Raw genomic sequence first — 20,157 nt, 5'->3', positions numbered from 1 at the left:
TGATCTGAACATGCATTCAGGCCTTGATGTTGCACCAAGTTTCTGTCCTGGATATGTATTCAATAAGATCAAGGTTCCCTTTCATAATCCTTCACACTTTCAAACAAGGTAACATCCAAAGCTGTAAAACAAATCTGGGCACAGTGACGCCATAACTGTGTTTAACGGAAACACACACATTTAAAAAAATACAAAATCAAGTCAACCTCCAATCTATCAGAATAGTCTTTTAATGACTGCAAATGACCTTTATACAATATTGAGACTCAAGAGCACACCTTTTATTGTCTCTTAAAACAGTTCAGTGTCTTCTATTAAATAATTTACAAAGAATAGTTTTCTGTATGCTGTACACCTATAATAAAGGATCCAAGCACACTCCCAATTCAGCAGGGCACTGTTTTCCTGAACAGGGTATGTCACACCAATTTAGACAGCATTATAAAATCATCAAGTTTCCCCTCTTCCTTTCCACTCACCCCCACTCTCCTCCCTTAATCATTAGCAGAGGAGCAGCAGATGGAAACAATTTGAATAATGAAGGTGTAAAACTATCTGTGCAAAACTGCATTAATTGGTTTTGAAAGCCTAAGAAATTAAGAGAAGTAATACTGCCAAGAGCAGAAAAAAACAGAGAGAAAAAAAAAAGAACCATAGTTTAGAAAGTAATTTTAAGTAAGCATGCCAGAGGATTATGTGTTTTTCTCTCAGATGTAACAAAAGATGACATTAGAGAAGCTGGTGGCATTATGAGAAAGGGGAAGGGCCATCATAACCAGAGGCGTGGAATATTTTGCAAGGTATATGGAGACATCTGTTCAAGTCATTTTTTCAGAGCAAAAAATATAGTTGCCATCTCTGAAGGCCAACATCGAGAATCAGAAACACCAGCACTAGCATCCCCTTCTGTGCCGTATCTTGTGCTGCCATCTTCTTTCCTTGGCAAGTTACTATGATACGTTTTAAGAATGAGACACTTTTATAAGGAGTGTGCACCTGTAATCCTTAGAATAGCTGAATCATGGATTCCCTGGATTTGCCTACTCCAATCCACTTCACTGGGGAAAGAAAAAAAAAAAACCAAAAACAGAAAGACATTATTTTGATGCAATTGTTATTGCAATTAGTTCTAGTGATTATGGAGGGCAATTTTCAAAGGCAGTACTTCACCTGCATAATACAAAGAGAGGGCAGGCCTGGGTGGAATCAGAATGTGTGCATATACTTTTAAGTTTCAAAAGGATTGCGTATAAGTTCTGCTATAAAAAGCACCTGCGCAAACAACAGGCACAAGTCCAAGGGGCTACTTTCCACCCATTCAAGTTTCAAAGAGAAAACTTTTTCCCTTTGAAGATTTCATGTAAAGTCTGCAGGGGAAAAAAGTGTGTACCTGCAGACTTTTCCCTTTCCCGCACAGTCTTCAAAATTGCCCCTGCTTGGAAACAAACATACAAGCAATCTCAGACGGATACAGGAAAGGAAAATTGGTTCTTACCTGCAAAGTTTCGTTCCTGTAGTACCACAGATCAGTCCAGACTCCTGGGTTTTGCCTCCCTTCCAGCAGATGGAGACTGAAAAAGTTTTACTGACACTAACTTAACCTGGTGTGCTATCTGCAGTCTGTCAGTATTGACCTGTACTCCAAGCCAAGATGGAAAATACCACCAAAATTCAACGTAACCTATACCACATCTCCCGCCGAATGAGGAGGAGAAAACACTAAATCTGAACGAGCCTTTCAACCAAATAAAACAGCAAGTACAGCCATCACCTAAGCCAGAAAATCCAACTGAAAATACTTCAGATTATATACAAACAGCACAGAGAGCGAACTCTCCAAACCCGGGCAGGCCTCTGGACTGATCTGAGGTACTACAGGAAAGACAGTTAGCAGGTAAGAACCAATTTTCCTTTCCCTGTACATACCCAGATCAGTCCAGACACCTGGGATGTACCAAAGCTTCCCTAAGCCGGGTGGGACTGTAAGAGTCCTGCTCGAAGTACACTTTCCCCATAGCGGATAAGACTCTGGCGCCTGGACATCCAGACGAGAACGCCTGGAGAAAGTGTGCAAAGACTTCCAAGAAGCCACCCTACAAATCTCTTGTGGCGATCCAAATGTGTCAAGTGAGCTCTCAGACCCTGAGGTACCAACCGACCCAAGCAAATGTATGCCAAAACTATGGCCTCTTTCAGCCATCGTGCTATGGTAGTTTTCAAAACTTTCTGCCCTTTCTTTGCATCATTCCAAAGAACGAAAAGATGATTGGAAACTCAAGTGCTCGCTTCACATACAGATGCCTCAACTCCTTATCCAAGGCAACCGTCCTATCCAAATTCAGAAAGGCAGGTAACTCCACTGTCTTGATTCAAGTGAAAAGAGGAAACAATCTTTGGAAGGAAAGAAGGCACCACCCACAAAGACACACCAGAATCCAAAAACCTTAGGAAAGGCTCTCTACATGACAGTGCTTGCAGTTCTAAAATCCGCCTAGCCAAACAAATTGCCACCAGAAAAACGACTTTTAAAGATCCTTCAAAGTCGCCCTACGTAGTAGTTCAAACGGCGCCCCACACAATGCTTTTAGGTGCCATGGAGGACACAAATGTTTGACCCCTCATAAAAATGTACCACATCCGGATGCATAGCCACAGACACACCATGCCTCTTGCCCCTAAGGCACCCCAAGGCAGCAACCTGGATTCTTAACAAGTTGAAAGCCAAACCTTTTATCAAACCTTGCAGCAAAAAGGATAAAATGTGGGCCACCAATGCTCGAAAAGGATCCATGCTATGCTCCTTGCACCAAACCTCAAACACCTTCCACACCTGCATGTATGCTAGGTAGGTCGACTTCTTCCTTGCTTGTAACAGAGTGGTAACAACGTCCTCTGGATACCCCTTTTCTTTCAGGTGCTTCTGCTCGAAAACCAAGCTGCAAGAGAGAAGCGAGCCGCCTGATCCAAAAATATAGGACCTTGGCGCAACAGGTTGGGAACATGAGCCAGATGTAGTGGGCCTCCCACTGTGAGATTGACTAAATCCGCAAACCTCGGCCAGCGAGGTCATTCCAGTGCCACCAGAACTACCTGCACCGGATGAAGCTCAATCCTTCGCAAGACTTTGCCCACCAGTGGCCACGGCGGGAACACATACAGGAGAATTCCCTGTGGCTACAAGAGGACCAAGGCATTGACTCCTTCTGCCCCGTGATCTCTTTGACTGAAGAACTTTGGAGCATTGGCATTGTTGCATGCCATGAGGTCCATGCACGTTACTCCCCAGCTGCGATGAATCAGGAGCATGGCTTCCTCTGACAACTCCCTGGGATCCAACTGTTGGCGACTGAGGAAATCCGCCTGGACATTGTCCAACCCCGCTATGTGGGAAGCTGCCAGCATCTCCAGATGGCGCTCTGCCCAGTGGACTAACTCTTGGGCCTCCTGGGCCACTGCACGACTCCCGATACTGCCCTGCCAGTTGATGTAAACCACTGCCGTCGCATTGTCTGATAAAACTCTCACTGGCCTGCCCTGAAGAAGAGGCAAGAAGGCATATAACACTTGACATACTGCTCTCATCTCTAGAAGGTTGATAGACCATGATGTCTCCTCCAGAGGTCAGTGCCCCTGCGCCACTTGAGCTTGACACACAGCCCCCCAACAAGATAAGCTGGCATCGGTTGTCACCACTATCCAGTTCGGAACCTCAAGGCCATCCCTTGGCTCAAACTGTCCCGATACAGCAACCAATCCAGACTTGACCTGGCACTTTCCGTCAGGCCTATCCAGTACCGAGCGGTAGGAAGAGCTGCGTTAGTGCCTACGGCACCCGCGGTTACCGCCCGCACAGTGCAGCTCACCTACCGCTCGATCCTGAAGCCTAATTATATGTAAATGTAAGCCGCGTCCGAAAAGCCTTAAGCCCGCGCAACCCAGGATACTGGATAGAGCGCCTATACAGGATCCTGGGTGCGCGGGCCTAAGGCTTCACGCCACGCTGGTATCTGTCATTTCAAATGTCATTTGAAATGACAGATACCAGGAAGCAACGGCGGCGACAGCACAGAAACAACGGCGAAACGACTTGTCAGTGTCCCCCCTCCTCTCGGAGCAGGGCGCGAAAAGCCGCCTTGCTCTGGGAGGAGGAGGGACACTGACAGCGGCGAAGACAGCGGCGAAGCAACGGCGAAGCAACGGCGAAGACAGCGGCGAAACGACTTTTCAGTGTCCCCCCTCCTCTCGGAGCAGGGCGGAAAAGCCGCCTTGCTCCGGGAGGAGGGGGGACACTAGCAACGGTGAAGCTTTCCCCCAGCCCGGACGCCGGCAAAAAACTTACTTTTTTGCAGCCAGCCATGAGCAGGAACACGATCTGGCCTGCCTTAGCTCCTCCCGACAAGATGGCCGCCTGCACGGGGAAAGCGTGCAATTGGCCGCTGAAGACGTGATGTCGTGACTTCACATCTTCAGCGGCCAATTGCACGCTTTCCCCGTGCAGGCGGCCATCTTGTCGGGAGGAGCTAAGGCAGGCCAGATCGTGTTCCTGCTCATGGCTGGCTGCAAAAAAGTAAGTTTTTTGCCGGCGTCCGGGCTGGGGGAAAGCTTCGCCGCTGTCATCTCTCTCCCCCCCTCCCGGAGCAAGGCTGCTTTTCGCGCCCTGCTCCGGGAGGGGGGGAGAAGAGATGACAGTGGCGAAGCAACTTACTTTTAGCTTTTAAGTTTTTTTCGCTTATTTTTTGGATTCGCCGCTGTCATCTCTCCCCCCCCCTCCCGGAGCAAGGCTGCTTTTCGCGCCCTGCTCCGGGAGGGGGGGAGAAGAGATGACAGTGGCGAAGCAACTTACTTTTAGCTTTTAAGTTTTTTTCGCTTATTTTTTGGATTCGCCGCTGTCATCTCTCCCCCCCCCTCCCGGAGCAAGGCAGCTTTTCGCGCCCTGCTCCGGGAGGGGGGAGAAGAGACAAGCGGCGAAACAACTTACTTGCACGGGGGAAAGCGGTCTCCGTGGCAGCCCCAGTCCTCTCCCCTCCTCCCGAAGCCAAAAAAAAAAAAAAACTGCCACGGAGACCGGCACCCATGATCGCGGCCGGGGTAGGTGAGCGGGGGCTGGGGGAAAGCTTGCCACCTACCCTTACCCATGCCTCTACCGCCTGGGTCAGGGTAGGCGGTAAGTTTGCAGGTTAAACGCGCGACAAAACGGCAGGGAAAGGTAGCGTTAGTCAGGGCGTGGGTTACGGGATGCTAGGGGAATAGCTAATTGGCTCGTTTGCATGCAATATCGAGCTAATTCGCTCGTTTGCATGCAATATACATGCCGCGGGCGGAAGGGGTTACCCGGGGAATTTAGGACGCGGTAGGAGTAGGTTAAAGGGGATTCGGGATCGCAGGAAGGGCTAACGCGGCCGGAACGTGAGTTAAAAGCGGCTTAGGAGCAGGGTAAACGCGGCCGCACTTTACAGGATAGGCCTGCGTGAGAGGCAGTGGTAGATGAAATTGCTCTGAGACTGGATTCCACCTGGAGAGTAGGGTCGACTGAAGAGGTTGCATTTGAGCAAATGCCCAAGGGACCAATTCCAAAGTGGAAGCCATAGACCCAAGAACCTGCAGATATCATCAGACCCTGGGAACCGCATTGCTTAACAATCTGCCAATCTGTCCCTGGATTTTGACAGTCCATTCCTCGCTAAGAGAAACTGTGCTCCCAGGAACTCCAGAACTTGAGACGGCACCAGCTGGCTCTTGGGGAAATTCATAATCCAGCCTAGGGACTACAAGCGCTGAAACTTGTACTGTCACCGACCAATGACAAAAGTCCTGACTTTGCACAAATCAACCAGTCGTCCAAATATGGGTGGATCAGGATGCCCTCCTGCCGAAAAGCTGCTGCTACTACTACTACCATCAATTTTGTAAAAGTCCTCGGCGCTGTTGCCAATCTGAAAGGCAGAGCACAAAACTGAAAATGGTTTCCAAGTATCATGAACCTGAGAAACCTTTGATGGTCTGGATGAATTATAAATGTGGAGATATGCCTCTGTCAAATCTAGAGAAGCCAAAAACTCTTCTTTGCGCACTGCAGCAATCACCAACCTCAAAGTTTCCATTCGAAAGCGAGGTATCTTGAGCACCAGATTCAACTTCTTTAAATCCAGAATCGGACAAAAGGCGCCGTCCTTTTTCGGGACCACAACATAAATGAAATATCTTCCTGATCCCCGTTCCTCAACCGGTACTGGTGCAATGGCCCCCAAAAGACGTAGATGATTGATGGTTTCCCAAACCACCTGCTTTTTCTGCTCGTAAGTGCAAGGGGACCTTACGAACACATCTTTTAACAGCCGAGCAAATTCTAAAGCGTAACAGTGTTCTATCACACTTAGGACCCATTGATCCGACATGATCTTGGCCCACGCCTTGAGAAAGGATGTTAACCGACCTCAGATGCATAGAACAGAGGAGCAGGCCAGCCTCGCTTCACTGGGAGAACTTGACACTGGAGGCTCCCCGACCAGAACCATTTCTGACCGGTCTATGGCCTTGAAAGGACTGATTCCAAGACTGCTGCATCCCGGCCCCTTGTCTCTGACCTCCACCCAAAGGACGAGACTGAGGGGGATGCCAACTCGACTGCAAACGAGCCCATGTCGAAGAGAAGCCTCTGCCGACCTTTGGCTTGTCCTCTGGATGCTTGTGCCCTTTAGTCTCTCAGAGAAGCTTCATGAGTTGCTCCAAGTCCTCTCCAAACAGCAGCTTCCCCTTAAATGGAAGCAATCCCAGCTGAGACTTAGACCAAACTTCCAAAGACAAGTTCCTTAACCACAGAAGCCTTCTAGCGGAAACCACGGACATCATTGAATGAGAGGAAGTGCATATGAGATCATACAAGGCATCCGCTCTGTAGGCCACAACGGCCTCTAGCCTCTCGATCTGCTGCGCTTCCCAGCGCAACCTGGCCCGGAGCATAAAACTGCTACACACAGCAGTGCGAATGCCCAACGCCAACACTTCAAAGATCTTCTTGATATGCACCTCCAATTCCTATCCTGTATGTCCTTAAGTGCGGACAAACCCGCTACCAGAATCGTCATCTTAGTTACGGCCAAAACCGAAGCATCCACCTTCGGCATCCGCAAAAGATCCGACGTGTCTTCAGGCAAAGGATACAACTTCTCCATGGCTCTGCCAACCTTCAAGCCTATATCTGGAATCTCAAACTCCCGAAGCACTAATTTCTTCATCGACTTGTGGAAAGGAAATGTTTTGGTCGGCCCCCTCAGGTTCCGCATGATTGGATCCACTCCCTCGTAGTCTGAATCCACTTAAGAACATAAGAAATTGCCATGCTGGGTGAGACCAAGGGTCCATCAAGCCCAGCATCCTGTTTCCAACAGAGGCCAAACCAGGCCACAAGAACCTGGCAATTACCCAAACACTAAGAAGATCCCATGCTACTGATGCAATTAATAGCAGTGGCTATTCCCTAAGTAAACTTGATTAATAGCCATTAATGGACTTCTCCTCCAAGAACTTATCCAAACCTTTTTTGAACCCAGCTACACCAACTGCACTAACCACATCCTCTGGCAACTTGGGGCTCTTTAATACCTAGTTCATTAAGAATACATGGTATTAAGTGTCACAGGTCCTCCCAGCGAAAAAGACATACCACTCTCTGAGCTATCATCATCCTTCCCCTGGAACAACTGATGAGCTAGCACTCTCAGAAATCTGGTCATCCCACCAAATCGAGACAAATGTGGCCTCTTGGCCACAGCTGGCTCCTGCAGGTCCAGTGGCTTGGGATACTGATGTCCAGCCGCCCTTTTCACCAAAAAAGCTTTATGCATAAGCAAAACAAAATCTGGGAAAATAATCCCCTCATTCTTCTGGATCCTGCTCCAGGAGGTCTTCCTCCTCTTCTCCAACAGAGGATCCCAGGAGCTCCAAGGGCCTTCGATCAGCCGGCGACAGCAGTGGGGGCAGGGCAGCGCCCCTGCAAGCCCGGTCAGTCGCGGTAGCCAAGGTAGACAAAATGGCCACCATTCCTGCTGAAATCGGGAAGGCACTGTCGGGCTGCTCGGCTCCCCCCACACTAACCGCTAAGGATCACTGTCTGTCTGGGGGCCCCCCACACACACACACACACTCCCAGAGCTGCCTTCCCCTCCAGAGATGCAGTGGAAGTAAGTGCTAGCAAGGGAGAGGTATGCATGTGTGTCCCCACACGCCATGCACTGCCTGTCGCATGGCAGGGCGGCAAAAAAAAAAAAAAAAGCTTCAGGAGCATTCCTTTGTTTAAAAAAAAACAAAAAACGATCCCCGTGACCACTCCGCTCACAGCCAACCTCCAGCGCAACCGATGACCTACAGAACTCCAAGAAAACAAAAACATCCGACCGGCACAAGCAATGAAAGCAAACCAAAGAGAAGCTTTTTCTGTCTTTTTTTAAATAAAACTTTATACTGCGTGCTGCAGGCTCCAGCTGTCTACCTGAGGGAGGGAGGAGAGGGAACTGGCTCCACCAGTTATCTCCCCCCTCAGGAGAAGAAGGATCCAGGTAGACCCAAGGGTTTCCAACCCCTCCTGCTCGTCTACTCCTCACCTGAAAGGTTGGCCTCACTAGGACCTAACAAACCTCAGGGAGGGCTAAGTAGCAATAAATCTTAACAGTACTACTAATTTTTTTTTTTTAAGTTCTCCTCAGTCTGCAGGATTTGCACCACCTTCCATCTGCTGGAGACAGAGAAATACTAACGGACTGCAGGTAGCACACCAAGTTAAGTTATAGTGTCAGTAAAATGTTCTCTGTCTCCATCTGTTGGAAGGGAGGAATAATCCAAGAGTCTGGACTGATCTGGGTACGTACAGGGAAAGACAAATACAAAAAAGGAAACCTTCAAACAAGGTTGGAGGATGAAAGGGCAGGACAAGCTGTACCAGGACTTGATATACCATTTAAAAAATATATATATACTAAAAAGCAGTTTGGGAATATAGAGAGCATTCCTTGCCTTACATACCTAGGGAACCAATAATTCAGTTCCCCCAAAAAACTTTACAACCTGAAGGCTCTTAGGAACCAGAATATTGATTTGATGGTTATGTAATAAATGCATGGCACATTCAGATGTCACCTGCAAGTTACAAGTGGTTTACTTATTATTCAAGAAGCACAACCACTAGTCATGAGCACCCCTTGTAAAATCACATCTAATGATTTTGATATATATTGTAAAGTTGTGACTAGTATCAAGTACTAGTGGACTCTTTTGAAATCGTATTCTTATCAGAGTATAAATTGCAATGTAGTAACAATCTCCCTATTTCAGTGAAGGGGCAACTGGACTGCACAGATTATTTCATGGAAAGTACATGTTAAAGACGACCTATCCGGTCCATGCCACACTACGCCGAAACTGAATCACTTTTTATGTCCAATTAAAAGGCAGGATCCCCGCAGGCATTATTTTGCCCTGAACACACTAAGAAAAACAATGGAAAAGCTTAGCAACACTGTCATTTTTGTAATTTGTTAACACCATCTTTACCAGTTCACATCAGTCTCTGAAAGCAGGGAGAGTCTGAGCTCAATTTATGCTTTCAGGTACAAACATCTGCTTTTATAAGAGTGCAGTGCTTTGAGACAGAAAGCAGAGACCATTTCCCAATGAGCGAGACAACAGAAAAAGAGCAGATGAAAACAACATGTTAACACAGTCAGGGAAAGGAGAGGGACCCTGGACTTGGCTTCTCTCTCAAAGCAGCAGCTCAGAGAGAATGGGATGTCGTTCTGTTCAATGTCTCATAAAATGTCACGTGTGCTTTAATGTGAGTGAGGTGATTTAGTATCCCACAAGCCTGGTGCAGCTATTTTGCCTTTCCTGATAAAGGCAAGGCCTGCCCATTTCTGCTTCTCCAATGGAATGCTTAAAACCACTTGTACTCCACTCCACTATAGCTCAGTTACTCATACGATACTGTCTTTAATTTCACTGAGGCAGAATATAAACTACAGCCTTAAGTATTAGAATGTAGGTGTATACTCTTTCAAAGCCCAATAACATTAATATTTTGTTGTTATAGGGGGTGCAGCATGACTCAGAATCTCTGTTAGTTACATTCACCTTCAGCTGGCGAGGAATACGTCCCAAGCTAGACATTGAGTATCAGCTCCTCTGGGACTTAATCCCATGTGCAGGCTCACGCATCAGTGCAGTACTGTTTTTTTTAAATGAACTTTCAGACACATATGGGGCAAATTTATTTCATGACAAAGACAACTATGGGCCTTATTCAAAAAGGGATTTTTCCTCAATCGATGCATATGGAAAATTATAAGCCTCTAGACTGGCACAGTCACAGAGCTGTGAGATTTGAAAGCCCTGGAGTATGCAGGTTGAGATCTTCAATGCACAGCTCGTATGATCAATGCCGAAAATAAACTGATCTTTCCTGTGCTTTTTTTCCCCCCCTCACTGTGTCCCATCTTTCTTCATTTCGGGAGCATTTTATTTACTGACTATATAAATCTGTGCACATCAAGAGGATTTTCATATATGTATATGCAATATCTCATAGATAACATTTGCAAGTGTCTAATTAAATCTTGAATGCTCAATAAATTGATATAGCAAAATAAACAGAGAAAATTGAGATACAAAAGAAGAAAAAAAAAATCCACCCTTCTTGAACCAATGCATTGGTTCATTGTATTCTCTTTTCCTGGAAAATACAGAATGTGATGCCCAGTCTCCTCCTGGTAGCATTACCATACATCTCCATTCAAAAGATTTGGAGCTTTAGCTAACAAAGACATCTGAATGAAATACTCTTTTTCAGTCTCAGGATAAGAGATCTAGGAGCTGTTGTGTGTTGATATTTGTACAATTATTAACACCCATTAATTAGCTTTGGTGCACAACACAAAATCTATGCAAAATGTGTAATGAGCTGCAAAATTATGCAAATCAGATCATTATCCATGATTGCACATGTTAAAATGTGTGAACATTAATGTGAGAAATTTAACTACACCTCAAATGAGGCAGAGTTGAGGTCTTTTGCATTAGTGTTCAGGTTAACATGCTAACACAAGCCATTTAACACCAAAGTGATTTGCATATCATTAACATTCACCGTTAGAATTATTCTAAATAATATGCAGTAACGGCCTATATTAACATAAACTTCAGTACATTGACTTCCTACAAAAGTAAACTATTCTTCAGGTCAAAGATAGTCATTTTAGGATTTCAGACAATCCAGTCATCAGAAAAATAAAATTTCAGGAGTATGAAATCTCAAAATCCAGTTACATAGAAATATAGAATATAATAGACTGAAAGGTCCATCCAGTTTGCACATTTTTCCTTCCCATTACAGTACTTACAGTACTGCACATCCAACTTAGTCTCCACAAAGTATGTGTGCTAAGAGAGTCCACATGTTTTTAACCTACTGTGTGTGTGGGTGGCCAAACACAGGGAAAGGCATGCATAATTTTACCTCTTGCATCTAAACATGCTCACAGGAATGCTTCTTTCTAATGCAACTAAAAGTACAAGTGCAATAGAAGCCATGTAGCCTTTTAGCCACATTTGTGGAAGGCAATATTCACTCAGGCCATTTTTGGGGGGTAAATGCCTTTGAAAATGGTCCTCCCTATGTCTAAATGTAGCAGCACCACCTTGAAGAAAAAGATGAGTAGCTTTACCAAATCACCTACAAACCGGACAATTCTTTTAGGAGATCCCAGGTGTCAGAAGAGTACAGCATGAAAGCCAGCTCTGCTTACCTGGAACACCTAGCTCCTCTTCTATAAACCGAACGTATCTCCGTGCATTCTCAGGCAACTCATTGAACGTTCTTGCATTGGAGGTATCTGTGTTCCAGCCTGGCAGGGTCTCATACTTCACCTCCACTTTATTTAAAACCTCCTGGTTTGCTGTAAATGTAAATTTGAAAGCTGTGACTTGGGTGTACTTACATACAAGAGAGCAGCAGCATTGCTTCCGTGTGCCCTTACAGCATCAGTGTTTTGCATCTCCAACTGAACGTGCATCACAGTGTGAACTGAAGAACATTATGGGTCAGATTTTCAAAAATGTGCTTGAAAGGTAGAGGCTAGACAGCTACTGGCATTGATCAGGTGTCTTAAGAAATTATCAAATGATCCCGGTTCTGCATCCCCCAACACCACTGCTTAGTCATGGCCCGCCTCACAGCCTCATCTAACCACATCTACCCCATCTTTGACTTGCTTGATTTTTCTCTGCTGCTCAAAAGAAACCTGTCACAGAGCACCAGCAGCCCTGTGCTGTCCTCATGATGCTGGGAGAAGTCTACTGGCACTGTAAAAACATGTTTGCTTACTGTAAATGATATTCATAGATAGCAAGATGAATTATCTTGCACCAAATGGACTTGTCCCTCCTAGCTGTACAGCTTTGAGCTCTACTATGCGGGAGTTGCCTTTTGAGCCTCTTCAGTCAGTAGCAGAGCTAATCCAGCTGTGTAGTTGACTCCCCAGGGAGAAGGACAGATATTCCATGGCTAATTCATCCTAGCTCTGGTAAACACAGTTTACGGTAAGCAAGCATGTTTTTTTCCGGTGATAAGCAGGTTGAATTAGCCATTACATGAGGGGAGTCCCAAACTGAGGGTTGCAAACAAGCGATTACTAAGCAGCCCGGACTCCGCCATGGAGAGTGTACCTCAGCAAGAACAGGTTTTGCAAAATTGCTTGCCCAACTCTATTTTATCGAGACAGTAATGGGACATGAAGGTATGGATCAAGGATCATGTTGAAGTTTTGCTGATATCTTCAATGGGCACCTCTTGGAAGTGAGCAATCTAGGAAGCCATGGCTCAAACTTGAGTTTTGACGCATCTGTCAGTTGAAGTCCACTCAAGTTATAGCAGTGGTGGATGCAATCTGCTATCCAGTTAAACAAAGTTCTTTTTGTGAACGGCACTCCAAAGCGGATAGGGTTGTAGGAGACAAATAGCTGGTTTGACTGATGAGCCTACGTCTGCCTTTTGTAATATGCCAAGGTTCATATGCAGTCCAGAGTATGGAGGGCTTTCTCTCCATTCATTTGGGGTCTGGGGAAGAAGGTACAACAGATTGGTTTATATGAAAAGATGAGCCTGGGGTGAGTTAGGAGGAAATACACAGTTATGAGAGAATTGAAGATATGGAGGGTAGTGGACGAATGGTTGAAGTTTGCTAATCTTCTCACTAAAGTGACTGCAACAAGGATAAGTATTTTCTAAGTCAAGAACTTCAAAGTTATAGTGTCCAGTGGCTCAAAAGGAAGTTTCATTGTGGTCCAATGGAACCAGGGATTTCTTGATAAGGGGTTTTACCTGCCAGAGATCTTTCATAAAATGAGATAAGAGCGGATGAATGGAGATGGTTTTATCCTCTACCAAAGAGTGATAAACAGCTATCGCACTCAGATGGATTCTAACTGATGAAGTAGCTAGTTCCGCATGAGAGAGATGGAGCAAGTACTGAAGGAATTGTGGAGGCTCACAGTAGGATGGATCAGAAGAATGTTGTTTACACCAGATGGAGAATCTCTTCTATTTGAATACATAGCTTCTTTGGTGAAAGGGTTCCTTGAGCAAACTAGAATGTCTTATTTCTAATGGCAAATGAAGGTTAGTAAGCACTGTGCATGCAACATCCATGCTGTGAGGTGGAGAGCTGAGAGACTGGGATGAAAGATAGTTTTGTCATTTTTGAGTTAGGAGAAGAGGGTTCGACCCCAATGGTATGGAAGAACTGCTGGAAGTCTGACTATATACGCATACTAGATTTGTCTGGGCCATGCCGGAGCTATGAGAATCATTTGCATATGGTCTCACAGGAGTTTCTGAACTGTTTTGAAAATTAAAGGTATCAGTGGAAAAGTGTACATGAGGTTTGGGCCCCACTCAAGAAGGAAAGTATCATGTGCGAGTTTGCGATTGCTGGGAAGGATGGAGCAAAATTGATTTAGGTTTGTATTTTGTTGAGATGCAAAAAGGTTCATTGTTGGTAGACCCCATAAGTCAAACAGTCTGTTTGTTTGTTTGTTTTAATTTTATTTTTATTGCATTTTAACTAAATTACAAAGCATATCATCTTTGCACCGAAAAAAGAAACAAAGTTATTACAATAGTTACATTAGAAACAAATTTAAATACAGTGCCCAAAATAACTAGAAGAGGGGGGAGGAGGAAGAAAATAAAGAAGCCACTAACTGATAAATCAAATTAGGAAATACCTTAATTTGTTAATTTTACCCATATATTTAGTCTACTAGAACTCTCAATGGGTGAGGAAGTGGTCAGCAACCTTCTATGAGAATCCAACCACAATTTAAGTTGTTCCAGGACAAAAAAAAATGTAAGTGTCGTTATTAAACTTAATAATGCATTTGCACGGATATCTTAGTTGATAGGTTGCGCCTAGAGATTGGGTTTCCTGGTGTAAGGCCAGGAACCCTTTTCTCCTCTCTTGTGTAACTTTTGCTAGATCTGGGAAGATCTGAACAAACTGGCCCATAAAATTAGTCTCCATATGTTGAAAATAATTCCTCATAACCATACCCAGATCCTGTTCATAAATAAATGAAACTAACAGAGTTGCTCTTTCGAATATCTCTGTAGTAGAGGAGTCCAGTAGTTCTAAGTTCCCCAAGTCCAGTTGGTGATATGCCAAATTATCTCTTGGACATGGAAATGGAAGAAAATACACCTTGTTAAAAGAGGGAATATTATCCAAAGGAATGTGTAATATCTCAGTCAAATATCTCCAAAGAGTGATTCGTGGCTATTCTCCTACTATCCTGGGGAAGTTTAGAAGTCTTAAATTAGGACGTCTTAAACGATTTTCAAACAATTCTACTTTTCTGTTAAAAGCAAGACAATCCTGGACTGTAGATGTCTGTACTTTCTGTATTTCTTTAGTTTGACTCTCAAGATCTTGAATCCCATTTAAGTGATCCAGAAGTTGAAGGTTATGATCTTGAGTCACTATTTTCAATTTAGATGAAATCTGGGATATCTGTAATGAACAACTTTGTATAACTAAATTCTGATGGGCCATCAATTCCCAGAGAGAGTCTAATGTAACCACAGCGGGTTTAGGGAGTGAAGCCTGTAAGGACCTATATTCCTGTGTCGAAACAGAAGCCATAGGTGCGGGCGCATTAATCGTGGAAACTAAAACGGTCTTACCGCCATCAGGGGAACCTGGCTTCAAAATGTCTACAGACGCCAATATTGCCTCACTTCTTTGCCTCTGTGTTTCTCCTCGCACCATTCCACTCACGGCCACTCCCTCTGTAGCTTGCTCTGAGATTTCCATTCTCAGATTCGCTAACACTGACTCCAGAGGGAGGCTTGAGGAAATCGCTTGTGGAGTTCTTAGCGTAGGAGGGCTCAGAGAAAACGCCCCAGATGAGACGGAGGCTCCCTTGCTGAACCCGTCAGCAGGGACCTGCTCCTCCAGTTTCGGGTAAATGGTGGTGCATTCGAGAATGGTGCGTTGTCCCGAGGGAAGGGGGGGATATAGAGGGAAAAAACCACACTTTCCCCTTTCGTTTAAAGGGCATATTAGCAAAAAATCAGAGAAACAGAGGAAATCTATCGGGACCAACTGAACAGCACTACACACAAGTGGCTATCTTGGCTCTTTCCCCCCTGGACCTAAACAGTCTTGTTTTCTATTGACTGCTACAGAGGTCAAAATACTCTGCTGAGATGATCTGCCAGGTCATTGAGGGATTTCTTTACTAGTTTAAGAGACTAAGGATGATTTGGGTCTACAAAATAAAAGAGAAAATACAAGTCACAATCTGTTTCTGTACAGTATATGAATTCAAGAAAGCATGGGACAAGTACAGGGGATCTCTGAGGGAGTGGTAAGGACTGTAGAGCTGAGCAATTGTATGTTTGGCAGACAAGATGGGCTACATGTTCTTTTTAAGTCATCATATTTTTTAATTATTCTATAGTCAGTGTTCCCTCTCAGCTGTGTTCTTGATCTTCTTTGGCCATTATGAATATAAAAGTGTTTCAGTCTATAAAATTAAGTCTGTTTCTTGTGATTGGTTTTATTTTGTATGGTGTATTTGATTTGCTAATATTCTCTAATTAGTCTGTTCTACATGTTTGATTAATTAAATTGATGATCATTACTTGATGGACATTTATTTTATTTGTTTTGTATGTCATGTATGACCTGTCAATGTAATTTTTTCATTTTTATATGTTTAAAAACATTTGGTTTTATTTATTCACAATTTTCCTTGCTGTTATTTTTTTTATAGTATTTACTATTTTTATTTTGTACATATTTGGTTAATGCTATTGTGTTTCACTATTATGTTGTTTCCTGCCTTGAGCATACCTTTGGAAAAGTGGGCTATAAAGACTGAAGATCAATCAATCAATAAGTAAATAAAAAGAATGTTCTAGCTTTGGGAACCTCCAGGATTAACACAGTAAAATAAAGAAAACCTTACCTGGAAAATGAGGTATGGTCTTGCCGTCCAACTTATATGCAACTCCAACCTTGATTTCCGAAAACACATCCAAAATATCCAGTTTGGTAAGTGCCAATCTATTTATAAAAAGAAACATATACTTTGTTATGCTTTCACCAAGCAACTGGAGAACAGACACAGTAGGTGCACACTGATGACTATCATGGAGAGAAAAGCAAAACTGTAGATGGTGCAAATGAAAGTAAATTGGTCCAGAGTTCATGTTTCTCAAAACTGTGCTGTACGTATAAGTAAGGTATGTCTGCAGTATGCTGTGCAAAGCTTACCTACAGTATTCTCAGATTTGTTTTGCAGTTTTCTGCAATTAAAAAACATTATAAAACTGATCATTTTGCCTTAATTTTTCCAAATAACTACTAAAATATTAATGAGAAAAGCATTTAAGTTAAGGCTCAACAAATCCTGAGCAACAGATTGTCGTGGTGACCAGAAATTTCACTTTGGAATTTTCATGCTCCAATGCAGGAAGAGCTGCCGACGCTTGACACTGTCTGCCCCGTGTGGCTCAAACTCACTCAAGAGCCTTGCGGTGCCTGAACCCTCACGAGACAGACTAGTGCTAGAGGTTCAGGCACCGCTCGGCTCTTAGTGAATCTGTTGCATGATGCAGAATGCAAGAAACAGCTGTTCCCATGGCAGCAGCCGGAAGATGAGGGTAACTAGCTGGTCTCTGGATGCTGATGACTGGAGGATGGGTAACTGAATGGGACTATAAAACAGGGGGTAGATGACTGGCTGGCTGAGGAGAGAAGGGGGGCTGACTGGCTGGGAAGTGGGATGACCAGGTGAGGAGTGATTAGGTAGGGCTAGGTGGATGGGTAGCTGAGGGGGTCAGTGATTTACTGGATAATAACTGGGTGCAGGAAGAGGGAAATGAGACAACTGGGGGCTGGGTGGATGGAGGAATAGGGTATGGTTTGCTAGGGAGTGATGGGATGAGGGAAAGAAGGGGGGAGTGACTGGAAGAGAGGAAGTGAGTGGGCCAGTAGTGAGAAGGGAGAGACTGGGGCATTGAGAATGAGATTGGTGGGGGGGAGTGATGAGAGGGGGGGGGACAATGGTAGGGGGACCCTTATTAAACAAATTAAGGGCCTGATTCACTATGACTTTTTTAACTCCATACACAAAGAATAGGTAAACAACCTTAGTAAATCAGGCCCTAAAAGAGATGCAGCAGACCTTGGAGGGGAATTCCCTATCCTCTGTCCCTTCCCTAGCTATTCACTCCAGCCTCTGGCTCATAACTTTATGGGCTGATTCTACAGAACAGCCTGGTTAAAGCCTGATTTAAGTTTATAGGCAATAATTGTATGTCATGTATAAATTAACTGGCGTGGTTTTTCTGAGATAAATTATGAGCATACTTTTTTAAATCAAGAAGCAGGTGCATAAGCAGAGCCGTTGGAAGCAACAGGCAGACTAGGTGGCTGCCTCTAGCACCACTGTTTTGGGGGCGGTGCGGCAGTTGCATTTCCTTCGTTTTGCTCACATGGGCCTGGAAGAGGAAATGGTGACACGAGAGTCTGCGCGGGCAGGAAGGAGGAGAAGAAATACAATGGCAGGAGCAGACTGCACTGCTCTACGCATCATGTCCTGAGCTCTGAGCAAGTCTGCGCAGGGAATTCTGAGCCCAGCACTGGAATGTTGCCACAAGTCAGAGTGGGTGAATACATCGAGAAGGCCCTCATGTCTCACTCCGAGGGGTAATCAGGAACCTTGCCCTTTTCTGCCCAGTGCCAAGTCAGAAGTGGCCCTCCCCTCCTGCCGCTGTCCTGAGGAAGAGGGGGAGATGGCCTAGTCCTACCACAGTACTCGCTCCCAAGTCCAGAAGGACTGGGCCAGCTCAGGCTGTGAAGGTCTCGGAGTTTGGCTCTGTGCTACTTCCGATTTGGGCCTAATTCCACCTGTTGCTGCTGTTGGAAGCAGTGATGATATGGACGCAATATCCATTCCCCCTCCATACACATAGCACTGGCTGAGCTCCAGCAGGAGAAGTTCTGGACGCTTTCTGAATGCTGTTAAGTAATATGCCAGCATTTTTCAAAATGTATGTATATATACAGATTACTAAATTGAATAACAATGTGTGTGTGTGTGTGTGTGTGTGTATGTATGTGTGTATATATAGAGATAGATAGATAGATAAAGTGTGAAAAGTGGAATATAAATCTAAATACAATAAATAAATAAAAATAAGCCCTTAGTGGTGGATACTAAAATGGTCAGTGGCCTTCATTCTAAAGCATATGGGCATTTAAATACCCCCACCTTTACATGCACAAGAGGTGGATCTCTTTCAAAGGAAAGGAGGCTCTAGAAAATAGAGGTCATGGGATGAGGGTGAAAGGGGGTAGACTCAGGAGTAATTTAAGGAAATATTTCTTTACAGAGAGGGTAGTGAATTAATTGAACAACCTCCCCATGGACGTGGTGGAGACTAGAACAGTATTTGAATTCAAAAAAGCATGGGATAAAGACAGGAGATCTTTGAGAGAGTGATAGGGATTATAGGGCTGAGCAGTTGGTGTGGATGGGCAGACTGGATGAGACATATAGTCTTTGCTGCATTCATGTTTCAATGTAGTCTGGAAACTATTTTTTTTTGTAATGCCTGGAAACCTAGTCTTTTCAAGACTGCCCTGCTCCAATGATTAAATGATTCTGCTAGACATGTCTTTTCTTGAATTAGCTGCTTCTCTTTTGGTCATATTTGTGGATTCTCCATATTTTATTTCTTATATTTTTAGATGATGGCCTTTTTTTTTTTTTTTTTTTAAATAATTAATATGCAATTGGCCAGGGAACAGTAAGCCAATCTGTGTATTTTTGGTCACAATCCATTATTGAAAGATTAGCTTAAAATAGAATCAATCATTCCAGAAAAAAAAAAAGAGACTGAGAATTGTGTGTAAGAGTGAGTGTGTGTGATTGAGCATGTGTGTGAATGAGAGGAAGTATGTGAGGAGCATGTGTGAGGGAAGAAGGGTGTGTGTTAGAAATGTGTGTATATGAGCGAGAAAAAAAAATGTTTCTGCATAACAACCCTCCTTTTCCAGCTAATCGATGACAGTCTCAGAGCATATAGAAATCAAATATTCCCAGGTATGGAGAACAGGGGATTTTTTAGAACATAAGAAATTGCCATGCTGGGTCAGACCAAGGGTCCATCAAGCCCAGCATCCTGTTTCCAAGAGAGGCCAAACCAGGCCACAAAAACCTGGCAAGTACCCAAACACCAAGAAGATCCCATGCTACTGATGCAATTAATAGCAGTGGATATTCTCTAAGGGGCGGATTTTAAAAGCCCTGCACGCGTAAATCCTTCCAGATTTACGCGCACAGGGCCCTCGCGCGCCGGCGCACCTATTTTGCATAGGCCGCCGGCGCGCACAGAGCCCCGGGACACGCATAAGTCCCGGGGCTTTCTAAAAGGGGCAGGGGAGGGGGCATGTCGGGGGCGTTCCTGAAACGACGCAGCGTTTCGGGGGCGTGCCGCGGTGTTTCAGGGGCGGGCCCGGGGGCGTGGTCGAGGCCTCCGGACCAGCCCCCGGGTCGGGTGATGACGCGCCAGCAGCCCGCTGGCACGCGCAGATTTACGTC

General features: G+C 44.7%; 1 protein-coding gene across 4 annotated transcripts in view; it reads right to left on the bottom strand.

Annotated features, from left to right (window-relative positions):
• Nucleotides 1-211: 211 nt before the first annotated feature.
• The window catches only part of LOC115081697 (adenylosuccinate synthetase isozyme 2), a 206,720-nt gene continuing 186,774 nt past the window's right edge, over nt 212-20,157 (bottom strand). For all 4 annotated transcript variants that reach the window (XM_029586115.1, XM_029586116.1, XM_029586114.1 and 1 more), the window contains 3 exons: nt 16,516-16,613; nt 11,793-11,942; nt 212-1,058 (listed from right to left, as the gene is read on the bottom strand). In XM_029586115.1, coding sequence (XP_029441975.1) covers nt 1,006-1,058; nt 11,793-11,942; nt 16,516-16,613 — 301 coding nt within the window. In that variant the 3' untranslated portion in view covers nt 212-1,005. The remainder of the gene's footprint in view (nt 1,059-11,792; nt 11,943-16,515; nt 16,614-20,157) is intronic.

Source organism: Rhinatrema bivittatum, unplaced genomic scaffold (assembly GCF_901001135.1).
Source record: "Rhinatrema bivittatum unplaced genomic scaffold, aRhiBiv1.1, whole genome shotgun sequence".
Lineage (NCBI taxonomy): Eukaryota > Metazoa > Chordata > Amphibia > Gymnophiona > Rhinatrematidae > Rhinatrema > Rhinatrema bivittatum.
Note: the sequence above shows the minus strand (reverse complement) of the source record. Positions and strands in the feature narration are given on the sequence as shown.